This window comes from Canis lupus, chromosome 1 (genome assembly GCF_048164855.1).
Source record: "Canis lupus baileyi chromosome 1, mCanLup2.hap1, whole genome shotgun sequence".
Classification (NCBI taxonomy): Eukaryota; Metazoa; Chordata; class Mammalia; order Carnivora; family Canidae; genus Canis; species Canis lupus.
Window position 1 is genome coordinate 118600558 of NC_132838.1, and position 16130 is coordinate 118616687.

General features: G+C 44.5%; 1 protein-coding gene and 1 long non-coding RNA gene across 20 annotated transcripts in view; one reads left to right on the top strand and one right to left on the bottom strand.

The window, feature by feature from the left end:
• LSM14A (LSM14A mRNA processing body assembly factor) overlaps nt 1-6212 on the bottom strand; it is a 56049-nt gene extending 49837 nt beyond the window's left edge. For 2 of the 5 annotated variants that reach the window (XM_072782164.1, XM_072782161.1), the window contains exon 1: nt 5364-5691. In XM_072782164.1, coding sequence (XP_072638265.1) covers nt 5364-5484 — 121 coding nt within the window. In that variant the 5' untranslated portion in view covers nt 5485-5691. Of the gene's footprint in view, nt 1-5363; nt 5692-5865 lie in introns of those variants that run through there. The other 3 variants (XM_072782180.1, XM_072782176.1, XM_072782171.1) reach the window with 2 other exon arrangements.
• The window catches only part of LOC140607452 (uncharacterized), a 298278-nt gene continuing 287915 nt past the window's right edge, over nt 5768-16130 (top strand). For 5 of the 15 annotated variants that reach the window (XR_012009475.1, XR_012009463.1, XR_012009466.1 and 2 more), the window contains exons 1-3: nt 5770-8218; nt 9510-9706; nt 10819-10933. This is a non-coding gene — a long non-coding RNA (uncharacterized lncRNA). Of the gene's footprint in view, nt 8219-9509; nt 9707-10818; nt 10934-16130 lie in introns of all 15 variants that reach the window. The other 10 variants (XR_012009491.1, XR_012009506.1, XR_012009484.1 and 7 more) reach the window with 7 other exon arrangements.

A 16130-nucleotide genomic window follows, 5' to 3' on the forward strand; every position in this document is an offset into this window, starting at 1 on the left:
AGAAGTGGCTAAGGTATACCAATGGGCAGGGCTTAGCAGATGATTTAAGTAAATAAATCCATTACCAGACTTTATATTCCTCTACCAACGCCTTGATTTTAAGGACAAATTGTTTTAAAAGTAGCTGACTTATTAATCATTCTTCACGAAGTATCTTTTCCTAATGTAGTGGCAACCTGGTTTTCAGTTTTGTGGTGTACTATCCAGGTATAGCTAACTTAAAATATATATTAAATAAGAATTTCACTCAATTTAGCCCATTTTATTTAAATAGTCTAAAAAATAATGTAAAAATAGTGTGGGCAATCTTGGTATCCAGGATCTAGTATGTGCTCAGGCATCATATTCACAGACACAGGTGTAAATATACAGTAAGTGGAAATATTCTACAAACTATTCATGCATGCCACTGCTTTGCCATTCCCTCAAAAATCTTGAACCAATTCTTCCCTTAAATTTTAAAAGAAAATTATAATTGAGCTTGAGTCATAAGGTAAAAAAAAAACCCCATCTCCCTAACAATGCCAATTTTGTCATAAGATTTTATCCTCTTGTATTCCTAAAATCTCTCACTATTGGGGGCGGGGAAGGGGGGAGGCAACATGTCTTAGGCATTTCAGTGTTTTTAAAGATTTATTTGAGAGAGAGAGAAAGCAGGAGCAGAGGAGAGGGACAGAGAAAGAGGGAGAAGCAGACTCCCTGCTGAGCAGGAAGCTTGATATAGGGGCTCAATCCCAGGACCCTGAGATGATGACCTGAGCAGAAGGCAGATGCTTAACTGATTGAGCCACCCAGGGGCCTTTAGGCATTTCAATATTAAAGAGATATACGATTGTGAATATGGAAAGTATTATTTGGAGATTCCCACCCTCAAGAGATTTCTACAAGATTAATAAACTAAAATGTTAAATCATGTCCACCTATTTATTAAATAAACATTCATTCTTCCAGGAGCTCAGACTCTATGGGGGGGAGGGAAGGTGACAATAAACACATGCAAATAAGCAAAGAAGATTACATGCTGGTCATAATCAGCGTTAGGAAAAAAATAACTCAGAGTTGTGACAAAGCTCCAAGAGACAAACTACAGACCAAATGATCTATTAACATGCTTAAAAGACAGACACCAGTCTTTCTAGTTGCCTTTAAAACTGCCTGACATTCATATAGAAGATCCTGGGTATCAAAGCCCATCAAATTTACTTCAATTTCACCTTTACAGAACTTGAGCTAGTCTGTGAATCTCTAGAGAAAATAAAGAACATCACGCAGTTAGTTACTACCTCTGGGATTGGGCTTTTGATTATATTTAGTGTGACCATTAAATATATTAGCCAAACTGGAACATTTTCAAGAGAGAAAAGGGATGTTTTAATAATTATGCCAGAACAACAGGAACAAACAAGGACCTTCCACCAGGGCAAACCAGGCCATATGGTTACCCTAACTATATACAACATCAAATGTAACTAATCCAAAATTTTAAGAGCATTGTATAGTTCCACATGAATTTAAATAAGTAACACCAAATGTAAATTTTAATCTAGATCATATAAGCCAAGTGAATCCCTTACTAAATTTAGTGAAAAAGCAAAACAAAAAAGTTTTGAAAAAGTTATCAAAATATCTTCATGACCTTGTGGTAGGGAAAAATTCTTTAAAAGAAGAAAAACACTAGCCATAAATTAGAGTGATAAACATATCTACATTAAAATGAACTTCTGTTCACCAAAAGAAGCCATCAAGTGGGAAAAGATATTTGCAACAGATATACTCAGCAAAGTACTCATACCCAGAATGGTGAACTCTAGAAAAAGATCTGCATTTCAGTAGTAAAATGGGCAAAAGATTTCAAAGGTGCTTCACGAAAGATGAAATCCAAATGACTAGGATATGAAAACGTGTCCAGGGGGATCCCTGGGTGGCTCAGCAGTTTAGTTCCTGCCTTCAGCCCAGAGCGTGTTCCTGGAGTCCCGGGATCAAGTCCCTCATCAGGCTCCCTGCATGGAGCCTGCTTCTCTCTCTGCCTGTGTCTCTGCCTCTCTCTCTGTGTGTCTCTCATGAATAAATGAATAAAATCTTAAAAAAAAAAATTGTCCACCTCATTAGTAATCAGGAAGATTAAAGTCAAGTACAATCACACCCACCAGACCCGACAGAATTAAAATACCTGGTACTCAGTATTATTGCCGGTAAAGGATATGGAACTAGAACTCTCATATACTAATGACTGAAATAGAAACTAGTAAGCAACAACTCTGGAAAACTGCTTAGCATTACCTAATAAAGATAAAGACACACATTCCAAACGATCCTGCAATTCAAGTATATATCCTCAAGAAAACTACAGACGGGCATCAGTGCACTTAAACACAATTGTTCATAATAGCAAAAACTAAACAATTTAAAAATTAACTGTAGTATATAAAAAAAATACAGAATAAACTTGTTATATTCAAGAATGAATACACATCATAGGTGAAATACTATGCCACAACAAACTAAAATCAAATATATACAAGATGATTCCATTTATATAAAGTTCAGAAAAGGACAAAGGTAAACTCCTTTAGGGATGTAAACTTAAAAGTGATAAAACTATGAATGTTAGAATAATGTTTAAATTTAGCTTAAGAGAGTAGTAGAGGTGATGGGAAGATGCAGGAGGTGGGAGGATTCTGGGATGCTGGCAATGTCTGTCTTGCCCTGGGTGGTAGTTACAGCATTTAGTTTAAAAACATTTCATTTTTATCTATGTATCTTTTCAACATGTGTGGTTACTTCACAATAAAAGGGAAAGAACTCTACCCAGAGGGGAAAAAATTAACATCCAGAAGAGAATTCTAAGAATGTCACTTGAGATTAACTCAATTGATAGTTTACAAAGATAACAGAGATCTCTAAATGCATATACATATGGTATTCTAAACTTCATAAACAAACTTTTGGCTTTAATCTGTTAGACTGCCATTCTTCAACCAAATTTTGAAAAACGTGAAATATCAGATATCAAATTACTTCACAAGTCATGTAAATTTTAAAATTTGAAAACCAAACACCCCACTTCTAACTCTGAAATTTGAAATGTCCAGTGTTGACTAGATAGCCATACAGAAGTTTTAGATCAGATGCTAAGTAGAGTAAGGTACGAAAATTTGATAACTACCATTTTTGCAAACACAATTAAATCCCTCAATCTCTATTAAATATTAAATAACTCCTGCTTAAAAAAAAGCATATATCATGTCTGTGGGATTAACTATCAAAGCCATAAGCACAGATATAAATTCAATGATTAAAAAAACTTTTCACTCCTGTGCTTGTATTTATCAAGACATGATACAAGAACTGGTTTGTGAATTCAACTACTACAGACTAATAAAATTGTAGTTTACTGACTCTAGAAGCTGAAAAAAAATGTGTAATGTATAAAATGTATAAAAGAATATAAGAATTCAAAGATTTTTAAAAGACTAAAGTTAGGGACGCCTGGGTGGCTCAGCGGTTTAGTGCCTGCCTTCCGCCCAGGCGCGTTCCTGGAGTCCCGGGATCCAGTTCTGCGTCGGACTCCCTGTGCGGAGCCTGCTTCTCCCTCTGCCTGTGTCTCTGCCTCTCTCTGTCTGTCATGAATAAATAAACAAAATCTTTAAAAAAAAAAAAAAAGGACTAAATTTAATACATAAGAAACCTTAAGAATGTATTAATTTTTGTCATTGTGAGGAGTAAAAAAAAAAGTACAGCCAACTCAATGGTAAGTCATTCAACTGGCAAGACACCTTAAAATTCAGATTAGCTTACAAATACTGTATGTGGGCCTCACTGAGAACTTTAAAAAAGCCTTTTTGAGGGCAGCCCGGGTGCAGCGGTTCAGTGCCTGCCTTCAGCCCAGGGCATGACCCTGGAGTCCCGGGATGAGTCCCACGTCGGCCTCCCTGCGTGGAGCCTGCTTTTCCCTCTGCCTGTGTCTCTGCCTCTCTGTGTGTGTGTCTCTCATGAGTAAATAAATAAAATCTTAAAAAAAAAAAAAAAAAAAGAAAGTCTTCTTGATAACTTCATAAAGCCATAAAAACTAAGACACTATACAGCTAAATATCTATGGGGCAGTGGAAAAGAAACTTAAGATAAAAAAAAAATTAAGACTCCGTAACTCAGGTATACAATCTGTCCCAACACAAGTGTTATTAAAAAGGACCCCCCAAATGTCACTAAGTACTCGTGTGATGCTGTGAAATAACTTCCCGCTCCGTTATAAATTTGTCTTCTTTTTTTTGCAGACTTAGAAAATTTCTTCCTGGCCCTGGGCCTCTTGTCTCTACCACGGTCTCATTCGTTCCGTCTCTCTACCAGATGTACCTGGAAAGGCTACCTTGGTTATCACCTTGCTCCCCTCGCCTAAGTCATCCCAAACTCGTGAGACCTGAGGAAGCGGGAGCTCAAGTTTACGTTCTTGCCGGTTTTCCGGCGGAGCCAAGGCCCCACCACGTGTGAACGGAAACAAAACCCCACTCAGACGGGGCGACGCTCAGTGAGATCTTAGGGGCAGGGCCCTTCGGTGCTCCACGCCCCGAACCCGCCGCCGTCCCCGGGACCCGCCGGCAGGGCCCGCGCGGCGCAGCCTTCGGGACGAGGGTGCAACCTGGGTCAAGCTCGAACCCGCCTCCGCACCGGGTACCCCGGGCGCACCCCGGCGAGCATTTTTTTTTTTTTTTTTTAAAGACGCGGTTGCACAACGGCCTTTGAGGAGGATTCCGGTTTAGCAGGTAAACACCACGTAAGGCGGACAAGTGGGGCGCGATGTGCCCGAGGGCCCCGAGACCGTCGGCGTCGCGGGGCGAGACCCAAAGTTTTGGCACATCGCCCCCCCCACCCCCCACACACACTTACTTCACCTGAGGGACGCCGCCAACAAATCGAAATTGAGAACGTGAGAAAATAGGTGCCTCGGAATCAACAAATCTGCAACTAAACTCGAGCTGGGCGGAAGAATTCTTTGAATACTCGGGGCTTTGTTTTGTGGGGAGACGCCAGAACCCCCGAATTTCGGAGTTGGAAGAACACGTCTCTCCGTGTTCTCCGGCCCGTGCTCGGACTTGAGGGCCGCCCCGCCCGCCCCGCCCGCCCCGCTCTCGGTCCTCCAGGTCCCGGATTGAAGGCGCGGACGTCCCCGGGGTGGAAGCCAGGAAGCCCCCGGGGCGCGGGGGGGCGGGGGGGAGGCCGCGGCCCGGCCCCGTGACGCCCGGGCCCGGTCGGAGGGAAGGGAGCGGCCTCCCCGAGGACGGCGGAGGGCGGGGGGGGGGGGGGGGGCAGGGGGCCGCGGGCCGACAGCCGGGCGCCGCTCCCCCGCGAGGCCCGCCCCGGCGTACCTTTGGCGAGGGCTACGGTGGAGTTCTCGGTGTCGATGGTGTAGAGGATGCCCTCGTAGCGGATCTCCGCCTTGGAGATAAGGCTGATCTTGCTGCCGATGTAAGGGGTGCCCCCGCTCATGGCGCCGCCGCCGCCGCCGCTCCGGGCCGCTCGCAGAGAGGCAGATCCCGCGCCGCTGTCGCCGCTCCGCAAGCCCGCTCGCTCCGTCGGCGCCTACAGCAGCCGCCTCAGACCCAACATGGCGGCGGCGCCGGCTCCGCTACCCTCCCCCAGCCTCCCGCCCTCAAGCCGCGGCGCGGCGGCGGCGGCGGCGGCAGCGGCGGCGGCGCGGGGCATGCTGGGCAAGGCGAGGCCGCGCTCTCGCGAGACTCAGGCCGGCGGCGGGCGGCTGGGGCTCCCCGGGCGGCCTCGGGGGTCTCCGCGGCGGCGCCGCCGGGTCGAGTCCCCGGCTGCCGTGCTCGCGCGGCCTGAGAGGCGGCGACTGAGGGAGAGGCGGCGTACCTGGCGGCGCCGGGACTCGGTGGGCGGCGGTGGGGGCGCGCGCGGCGCTCTCGGCCTCCCCCGCGGCCTCCGCCATTTGCAGACCCGTCGCATCTTGTCCTGCGTCCTGCGTCGGCGAATGAGGATCCCTCAGCCTGGAAAGGGGCCCTTCCGCCCCCGAGCTCCCGCCGAGCCCCGTTAGGACCCGGTCCTTTCCCGTTCGAGGCTACTGTGGCCCTCTGGAAGCTCCCCGGGCTCCATCGCAGCATCCCATTACCCAGCCCGTCCCCCCCTCCCCTTCCCCCTCCCCCCTTCTCCCCTTCGCAGCTGCTGGAGCTGGGACTCTGTCCAACACCTCGGGATGCTCTCATCTGGGCTCGTGGCTTTCAGGGCCACTCTACACAGACCAATCCCAGGCATTTGTCTGCTGCTTTGATCAATTCGGAGAACTCTGGACTCAGATCAGCCGTAGACCCCCTCATTCTCTCTAGTTGCACGTTTAATCCGCATCTGATTAACTTTGTGTCTCCAAACCAAGGCTCCCGGTTTTTCCCTCTGAGATTAACCTTCGGCCACTCGGTTCACCACCGCGGGAACTGGTGCTGTTTATCCAACTGCTCATCCTTGGAGTCATCCTGGACTTCTCTCTCACCCCGACATCTGTTCTGATTGCAAATCCTGCCCTCTCCATCGATAATGGGTGACCCGAATCTGATCACTTCTCACCATCTCCATCTCCTGCCTCTCTACAACAAACCCCACGTCCCCTGCCCTTCCCTGCCCGGGGTTACCGCAATCGCCTCCTAAAAGGTCCTTCTACCTCTGTTCTTGCCCCCAGTACTTAACTCTCCACACAGCAGCCGGGGTCCTGCTAAAATCTGTCAGATCATGTCTTTCTTCTACTCAGTACTCCTCTCCCGAGTGATCTCTAGTCACAGAGTGAAAGCCGGACTCCTTACTTAGGCTTACAAAAACATAGACGACTTAACCCCTCGTCACCTCATTTCACCATTCTGTTCTAGCCACCCTTTCTTCACCCAGAACTTTCGCTCTTCATTCAGATCTCAAATGTGACCTCCAGAGATGACTTTCCTTACTGGGGATTAAAACAGGACACCTGCCTGCACCACCATATGCCCTTAGCTTGCTTATGTTTTCTTCATAGCATTTCTCTCTCCCTGATATTATTTGCGTGTGTCTGTCTCCTTTGCTAGAATGTAAACATTTTGAGATAAGAATGTTTTGGTCACCACTGTGTGGTCCCGACCTAGGATAGCTCCTGGCACAGGGTGGCTTCTCAGTAAATTGTTGTATGGATGAACAGTTAGATGAGGGCAGGGCGCAGACAGGATGTCTGGTGAGCTGAGTGAACAAATGATGAGAAGCGTGGCAACACCGAGAGGGGGAGGCAGGAAAGAAGTCTAGAGGTTGTGTTGAGCCCTGGTGCACGATGCCTTCAAAGGAAGGCTATGAAATAACCTCTTCAGTATCAGCTTCCTGCCAGGGAGTTGAGCTTTTATTCATGCTCATTCTTTTCCTTCCCAGGTCTGGAACTTAGTTTAGCTTCTCATGCTTCCTGAGCTCATCCTTTTCCGTCTCAAAGCTGATGATTCCCCAATTTACATGCTCATTCAGGATCTCCCAACTTCCAGGTCACACAAACTGTACTTTCCAGAGGCAATTGCTTGGGGGCATGTCTCACAGGCACTTCCAACTCAATATGTTCAAAAATAATCTGCATTTATACACTTTCTTCCCCTAAATAAACCTGCCCTTTATCCACGCTTCTCATTCCCATCACTGGCCCCAGGACTCAATGGGGTGTGCAATACTGAAACCAAGAGTTGTCCTCTAGCTATACCCCATGGATCACCACTCTTGTTGCTCCTACTTAATGCCTTGCAACTCCTGGTTTCTTGCACCCTGTGGCACCAGGAACCATGCGTAATTGCAACTTATCAGTGTGATAGCCCATATTATACTATATATATGAATCTCTATCTTGTGTGCTAGAAAATGGTTGAGAACTGCGTGCAGCGTGTTTCATTATCATGCCTTCCAAAAACCCAAATCCCATATTGCTCCCCAACCACAAGATCCAAATTCCAATGTGTGTATAAGGATTCCCATACAGACAAGCAATTCTTGGGCACCAGCTGGGGTGTCCTACAATTCAACTCAATTCCGGCACTATTTACCCAGAGATAGCATCAGATCCCACAGGTTGAGGTCTCAGTTCTACAAGACTGCCCTCCTCTCCAGATGCCAATAACAAGCCCAGGTTATCACCTATGCTTTTGACCAACCGGCTATACTTTGGGGGCTCCAGTGATCTCCAAGCCCCCTTGGACTTCAGAACCAATCACAAGTCCAGGTTGTTACCATACTTCAGACCGACTGGCTATTAATCAGAGGTTCCCATAACCCCCTTTCTTGGGTTTAGTTCATTTGCTAGAGTGGCTCACAGAACTCAGAGAAACATTTTACTTACTAGATTTCTGGCTTTTTATAAAAGAATATAACTTAGGAGCAACCAGATGGAAGAGATGCATAGGGCAAGGTGTATGGAAAGGGGCATGGTGCTTCCATGCCCTCTCTAGGCATGCTGCCTTCCCTGCATCTCCACATTTTCACCAACCTGGAAACTCTCAGAACCCTATCCTTTGGGTTATTATGGAAGATTCGTTACACAGGCATGATTGATTAACTCATTGGGCATTGGCAATTGATTCAATCTCCAACCTCTCTTGCCTCTCTGGAGGTTGGGAGTGGGGGGTAGAGGGTGGGAGGTTGAAACTGAGAGGTCTAACCCTGTAATTACCAGATCCACTGCAATGGCAACCCGCCTCCACTCTTAGATGCTTCCTAAAAGTTACCTCATTAACATAAAACGAGATACCTTTATCACTATCATTACTTTGGAAATTCTAAGTGTTTTAGGACCTCTGTTCCAGAAACAGGATAAAAACCAAATATTATTTTTATTATATATATTTTTTATTATAAATCACAGTATAAGTTCACCTGGGCTTCAAATGCCTTGAGGGCAAGATATGATCGATGTGTCTTAGAGGCTTCCCCTTCTAGTGGGACCTGGACCCAAGCATTGGGAGATGATAATGTCTTTCTGTTCAGGCCCCAGGCTTCTGCCCTGCCGCCCATTTAATCAAAGAGGAAGACTAGTTCTGTGTTTTGAATTTTCATATATTCTTATCTGTTGGTTTAGTCCATAGAGATGTTTAAAGTGTTAGTGGTTTCTTCTTTGCCAAGCAGAGCCCTCTGACTGTGGGAGGCCTCATCATTTGCCTGCCCATGCCCAGATGTGACAAATGCCCCCCAGAGCGGTTAATCTCATCTATGAAATCTTGTCCCCCTTCTCCAGAATTTAGTTCCTTTAGGCTATTTTGTGATATTTGTACAAATAAATATATTTTGCTTCTTTACACATCTTTCCCCCATTATTACAAGGAAAGTAATTGCCTGCTGTGACCTTTTCGATCTAATTGGAAATGGAATTTGGAAGATTTTTTTTGGTCATATATACCCATTAGGGATATGTCCATTTTATCCTTAGAAAGGCCCTCCCAGTCAGTTTTTCCTCTAGAGTTGGGATAGACTGCTAGCCTTTCAGTTAAGTAACCTGACATTGTTGGCTTTCATTTAAGGTCTGTGTTTTGGGAAACTATATTCCCTTCAAAGATCTCCCTGCAGTGAGATGCTCATTCTATGAGATACACACCGAAACAGACTAATTGATGGTGCTATGCATGATACGTCCAGTCCCACGTTTGTTCTGTGATGCAGGCACGTTATGTGGAATTGTGATTTCTCTCTCCATAGCGTGATCATTGAATTTCTATAGGTAAATACACAGATGATACAATTTCATTGTTTGCTTCTTTTTATTTTTATCTTTTAAAGATTTTATTTATTCATTTGAGAGCGAGAGTGAGAGAGAGTGTGAGCAGGGGGAGAGGCAGAGGGACAAGGGGGAGAGGCAGAGGGACAAGCAGACTCCTTGCTGAGCATGAGGCCCAACACAGGGATCGATTCCAGGACCCTGAGATCATAACCTGAATTGAAGTCAGATGCTTAACCACCTGAGCCACCCGGGTGCCCCTGTTTGCTGCCTTTTAATTAATAGTAGCTTGGAGTAACATGTTTTTATTTCTAATTTTTTTAAAAAAGGTTTATTTTTTTTAAATTTTTATTTATTTATGATAGTCACAGAGAGAGAGAGAGGCAGAGACACAGGCAGAGGGAGAAGCAGGCTCCATGCACCGGGAGCCCGACGTGGGATTCGATCCCAGGTCTCCAGGATCGTGCCCTGGGCCAAAGGCAGGAGCCAAACCGCTGCGCCACCCAGGGATCCCTAAAAAAGGTTTATTTATTGAGATTGAGAGTGGGGAGGGGCAGAGAAAAGAGAGAATCTCAAGCAGACTCCCCACTGAGCGCAGAGCCTGAGGCAGGGCTCAATTTTACCACCTTGAGATTGAGACCTGAGCTGAAATCAAGAGTCAGCAGCTTAATAAACTGAGCCACCCAGGCGCCCTTCTAATTTTTAAATGAAGAAACAGACTCAGGGAATGTCAAGTAGCTTAGATCTACCACTAAGGTGGGAAATCATGAATTTCAGCCTCATCTGTATGATTCTATAATAGATGTGGTTTACAGCATTCTAGGATGGCAAATTGAATTTTTCATCAAATGACAACTCAAAGAAATGGCACTACTTGCCAGATTTGTGTTGACAATTCTGAGGATGTGTCTGAAACCAACAGGACTTTGTTCCATGATTGGTTATCAGTATCTTCCGTGGACACAGGGTGGAAGAATGTGATACTAGGAAATCTCTGTCTACCCTTTGCCTCTTAAGTACCTGCCACGAGAGTGCCTATGGTAAAGTGCTTTGTAAACTTAATAGCACTCTATAATTAGTTATATGAATTTAAAAATATTTTATTTATTTGACAGAGCACAAGCAGGAGAAGCTGCAGGCAGAGGGAGAGGGAGAAGCAGACTTTCCATTGAGCAGGGAGCCGATGTGAGACTCGATCCCAGGACCCTGGCATCATGACCTGAGTTGAAGGTAGGTGTTTAACCGACTAAGCTACCCAGGCACCCCATATTAATATTTTTTTTAAAGAAATGATTTTATTTTGAGGGGTGGGGGAGAGAGGGAGAGAATCTCAAGCAAACTCTGTGCTCAGTGAGGAGCCCAAGGTGGGGCTTGATCTCACAGCGCCCTGAGATCATAACCTGAGCCAAGATCAAGAACCAGATGCTTAATCACATGAGCCACCCAGACACCCCTAGCTATATTATTAATCTTACCATTATTCAAATACCTGTCCAATGATCTTAACAACAAACAACAGAAAATGCGTAAGAAGTGTGTGCATGTGATTGGAAAGTAAGCTAAATAATAGAAACTAGTCTATAATGAATTTATCGAAGGAAAATCTTTCTAAAATGCAAATCTTATGATGCCAGACCTGGCCCTCAAACCCTACCCCAAAAACCTTCAATGGCTCCTCATGGCTCTATGACCTTAAAATAACCTAGGGTCTATTGTTTACAAAACCCTGTGTGAACTGTCTCCTGCTTTATTCTCCTGTCTTACCTCTTACTCCGTTACTGTGTCCCATTCTTGTAGCCAATTGGTCGGGGCAGTGCACAAGCACCTGACATGCAAGTTGGGACGGTGGTGTCTCAAATGGACCAGGTTTGGCCATCCGCCACTGATGAAATAAAAAAGCACGAGATGGCTGGTGGGGAAACAAAGGAATTTCCTTCACTGAGGCCAACCCTGGGAAGACAGCAGACTAGGGTCTCAAAGATTATCTCTAAAGTACAGAAAATATTTCCAGGTTTATTAGGAAAATGTGAGACAAAGGTGGGGGGGGGGTGGCGAGCAGGCAGGCAGTGAAGGTCAAAAGGTCAAATGGATCACTACCTTCAAGTCAATCATGGGCAGGGTCTGCAGGCCCAGGGCTTGAGAGGGTAGTTTTGGTTTCCATCACTGGTTGCTTTGCCCTTAGAGTCTTCCACCTGAACCTAGAGACAGGCTGGAAAGAAGAACCCAATGAAAAAGGTAAAAATTGGAGGCAGTTAAAGTCCTCTTTCATTGTCTCTACCCTCCAGCCTTTGTCCTCTGATCTGGAAGCCACATTAGGCTTCTCTGGGATTCTCCCTCTGGAGCCTTCTCACTGCAGCTCCTCATCTAGATATCCCTCCAGTCAGAGGGCTTCTCACTACTGTCCTGGGAGCAGCTGAGATAGTTGCTCCGTCTACACGTTCCCATCCAGCCTTCCCTTTTTTTTTTTTTTTCCAACCAGCCTTCCTATCCAACCTGTGCTAACATTGACCTAATCACGTTGAATTGGCTATTTACATATCCATTTTCTACACTAGTTCGTAAGTGTGGAAAATGTGTGCTGAGAGCAGGGACTTTCTGTGCCTTTTCGCCACTGCGTTCTTAGTACCAACACACAGGGCCTTGAGCAGACATGCAAAACATCTCTGTCGGGTGAATTAGTAGACAAATGATTTTTTGGTATTTTGTGAATTTTCAAGAAAGATGCTTACAGTAGAAGGTGACATTTTTAAAAACTAGGAGATATGGAAGGGACCACTTCTAGTTTTACAGATTCTATTTTAATACGTGAGAGCTTAAAAGGAGTTGTGTAGGAGCTTTGTGATCACACCTATGTTCTATGTTTGGTTTTTAAAGTGAAATGTTGTGCCTCAAATCCAGGCATTTTTATTCATTTCTTGTTGTGTTCTAAGTTAACATGCAAATTTCAATTGCCAGTTGAGTAGTTCTGGGTGATGTTTTCTTGTTACTATATGGCAGACACCCATGGCTTTCTCATTCACCCCATCTGGGCCTCCAGTGTGGTCTAATTATCCTGAAAAGCCAAGATGTGTTAGAGCTGAGCTTGATTACTCTAATGGCACACAATGTTTTTACAAACCTCCCGATTCCTGAATAATTATCATTATCATATGTATGTGTTTAGCCAAAAGCTTAATTGGAAAATTCCAGAATGAAACAATGCTACATAAGAAAAAAAAAAAAAAGAAACCTTCCAGTCATTTTCTTTAAAAAATTAAAAAAAAAATCAAAGTGCTGCTAATACATACACAAGGTTAAACCATCAAATCATGCAGAAGAGCTTATATTGCACAGCAATTATTCCCAGCCTACCTCTCCCCTGCCGAGGTCCTTTGGAGGCAACTACTTTTAACTCATTCAGCTGTTTCTCTTGGTGGTTTCTCTAAATAATATGCTTACATCACCAGTTCTTGATTCATCCATTTTAGACATTATCTTAATTTCTAGCTATGTTAAATGAAGGTTTATCTCACTGGGGTAGTACTTAAGGACATTTTAAAGTTCCCTGCCATTTCTGAGTTGCCTTTAATTCCTTTATGCAGGACTGAGGTTCAGGCTATATGCAAGGATGTGCCTCTTATGTCTGCGTGGTGCCTGTTCTGACTCTGAACAGCCTTTGCTCTACTGACAGTTCCATGGTATGAGAATGCCCCTTGCCTCTTGGTTTGCTTATCTTAGAGTGAGTCTTCATTTTGGAGGCTTTCATCAAACTCTGGTGACCACTGGAGCACACTTGAGAACCAGATCATTAATCATCTCTGTGATGGGGCCTCTGTGCTTGCAGTGGACTCACAGATTGAAGGACTTCACTTAGAATCATCTGGTGGGAAGGCACTCTCTTAGACATTTAACTGGTGAACCTCTAAAAGCAAGACTGTGGAAGTTCAGAGATGTTTGATTCTTTTTTAGAGAAGAATCTCTGCCATTTTTCTGAGGGTGGGGTACGTGTCAAGCCATCATATGGCTATTTGTTCAGAGTGGTGGAGAGGGGTAAGGTTCAGCCCCTTGTCTTGCTCCTGCCCTTTGTTGTATTGGGTATTTATTTATTTTTTTTTTAAGATTTTATTTATTTATTCATTAGAGACACACACACACACACACACACACACACACACACACACGAGGGGGGGGGCAGAGACATAGGCAGAGGGAGAAGCAGGCTCTATGCAGGGAGCTGGATGTGGAACTCGATCCCGGGACTCCAGGATCATGCCCTAAGCCAAAGGCAGACGCTTAACTGCTGAGCCACCTAGGTATCCCTGTATTGGATATTTATATGACACAAGCCACTTGGAAGTCCAAGGAATGATTTGCTCCCCACTTGGCTGCTATTTCCCTCTACCCATGTGCATTTCCTTTTTTTTTTTTTTTTAAGATTTTATTTATTTATTAGAGAGAAAGCGCTTGAGCATGAGTAGTAGGTGGGGCAGAAGGAGAGGGAGAAGCAGATTCCCTGGTGAGCGGAGAGCCCTATGCAGGGCTCAATCCCAGAACCCCTGAGATGATGACCTGAGCCAAAGGCAAATGCTTAACCAACTGAGTCACCCAGGTGCCCCACCTCCCATGTGCATTCCAGTCTTTGGCCTCCTGTACTTGGCTTTACCAGCTACCTCCATTCTCTATTTTTATGTTATGTAGGATAAAATAGACATAAATAAATTTTTACGTTTTCATCATTTTTAAGTATACGGTTCAGTAGCATTAACTACATTCACAGTGTTGTGCAACTGTCACCACCATCCACCTCCAGAACTTTTCCATCTACTCAAACTGAAACTCTTTACCTATTAAACAATAGCTACCTGTCTCCCTCCCCCCAGCGCCTGGCAACCACCATTCTATCTTCTGTGTCTATGATTTGCCTACTCCAGGTACTCCATATAAGGGGAATCATACGATATTTGTTCTTTGTGTCTATCCTCTATTTTATATCTTCAATAAGTCTGCTGAAATTTCTTATTTCTTAATTTCTATTGAAATTCCTATTTCTTGCTGTGGATTTGTACTTTTTACCTCCTTTGCTATTATTTTAGTAGGGTATTGGAAAGGCATGGAGATAATAATGTGGGATTAAACAGCCATCTTAAAAAAAAACAAACAACCAGTCATCTTTAGTCAAGAGTTCACTCATTTTTAAAAGGGAACATTTCAACAAAAGGACAAATAATGTTATGATCCTGCTTGTATGGGGGGTACCTAGAGTAATCAAATTCATAGAGACAGGAAGTAGCATGGTTGTTACTAGTGGCTGGCGGCAGGGGGAAGTGGGGAATAATTGTTTAATGGGTACAAAGTTTTTGGTTTGGGAAGATGAAAAATTTCTGGAGGTGGTGGTGATGGTTGTAAAACAGTGTGAATATACTTAATGCCACTAAATTGCACACTTAAAAGTGGTAAAATTGGTCAATTTTATGTTATGTATATCTTACCACAATAAAAAACTTTTTTTAAAGAAAGGAAATAGTTAAGATTTCTATTGTCCCTGCATAGGATTTTATTTACAATAAGGTGTCAGAGGAAAAGAGGCTCCTTTAAAATGCTATGGAGGGCCTCTTGGGTGGCTCAGTCCGTTAAGTCATCTGGCTCTTGGTTTCAGCTCAGGGCAGGATTTTAGGGTCCTGGGATCCAGCCTGTGTCAGGCTCTCTACTCAGTAGGGAGTCTGCTTGAGGATTCTCTCTCCCTTTCTTTCTGCCCCTCTCCTCACTCAGGTTCTCTTTCTCTCAAATAAATAAATCTCTGAGGCTCCTGAGTGGCTCAGTGGTTAAGCATCTGCCTTCAGCTCAGATTGTGATCCTGAGGTCTGGGATTGAGTCCCGCCCGCATCAGGCTCCCCATGGGGAGCCTGCTTCTCCCTCTACCTAAGTCTCTGCCTCTCTCTCTGTGTCTCTCATGAATAAATAAATAAAGTCTTAAAAAGACTTTAAAAAATAAATAAAATGCTATGGAAGGTGGGGTTTTAATTCTAGAAATGACAGTATCTTGTATTGGACCTACTTACCTGTTAATAACTACTACTAGCCCTGGACAAAAAAAAACAAACATTTTTTTAAAAAGATTTTGTTTATTTATTCATGAGAGACACAGAGAGAGGCAGAGGCACAGGGAGAAGCAGGCTCCATGCAGGGAGCCGGATGTGGGACTGGATCCTGAGTCTCCAGGATCACGCCCTGGGCCAAAGGCGGCGCTAAACCACTGAGCCACCTGAGCTGCCCAAAAGAACATTTTTTAATGCTATTGCTTGAAGGCACTAGTAAACAACCTTTAGGCAGGCAGGAATTGAAGGGAGCAGGAGTCACAAAAGAAGGGATGGAAACCGGGTTAGCTCTAATTTACTAGGCTTTTCCTCTGAGGGCACTTCCAGTCCTCAGGAACACATGGCACATAGCT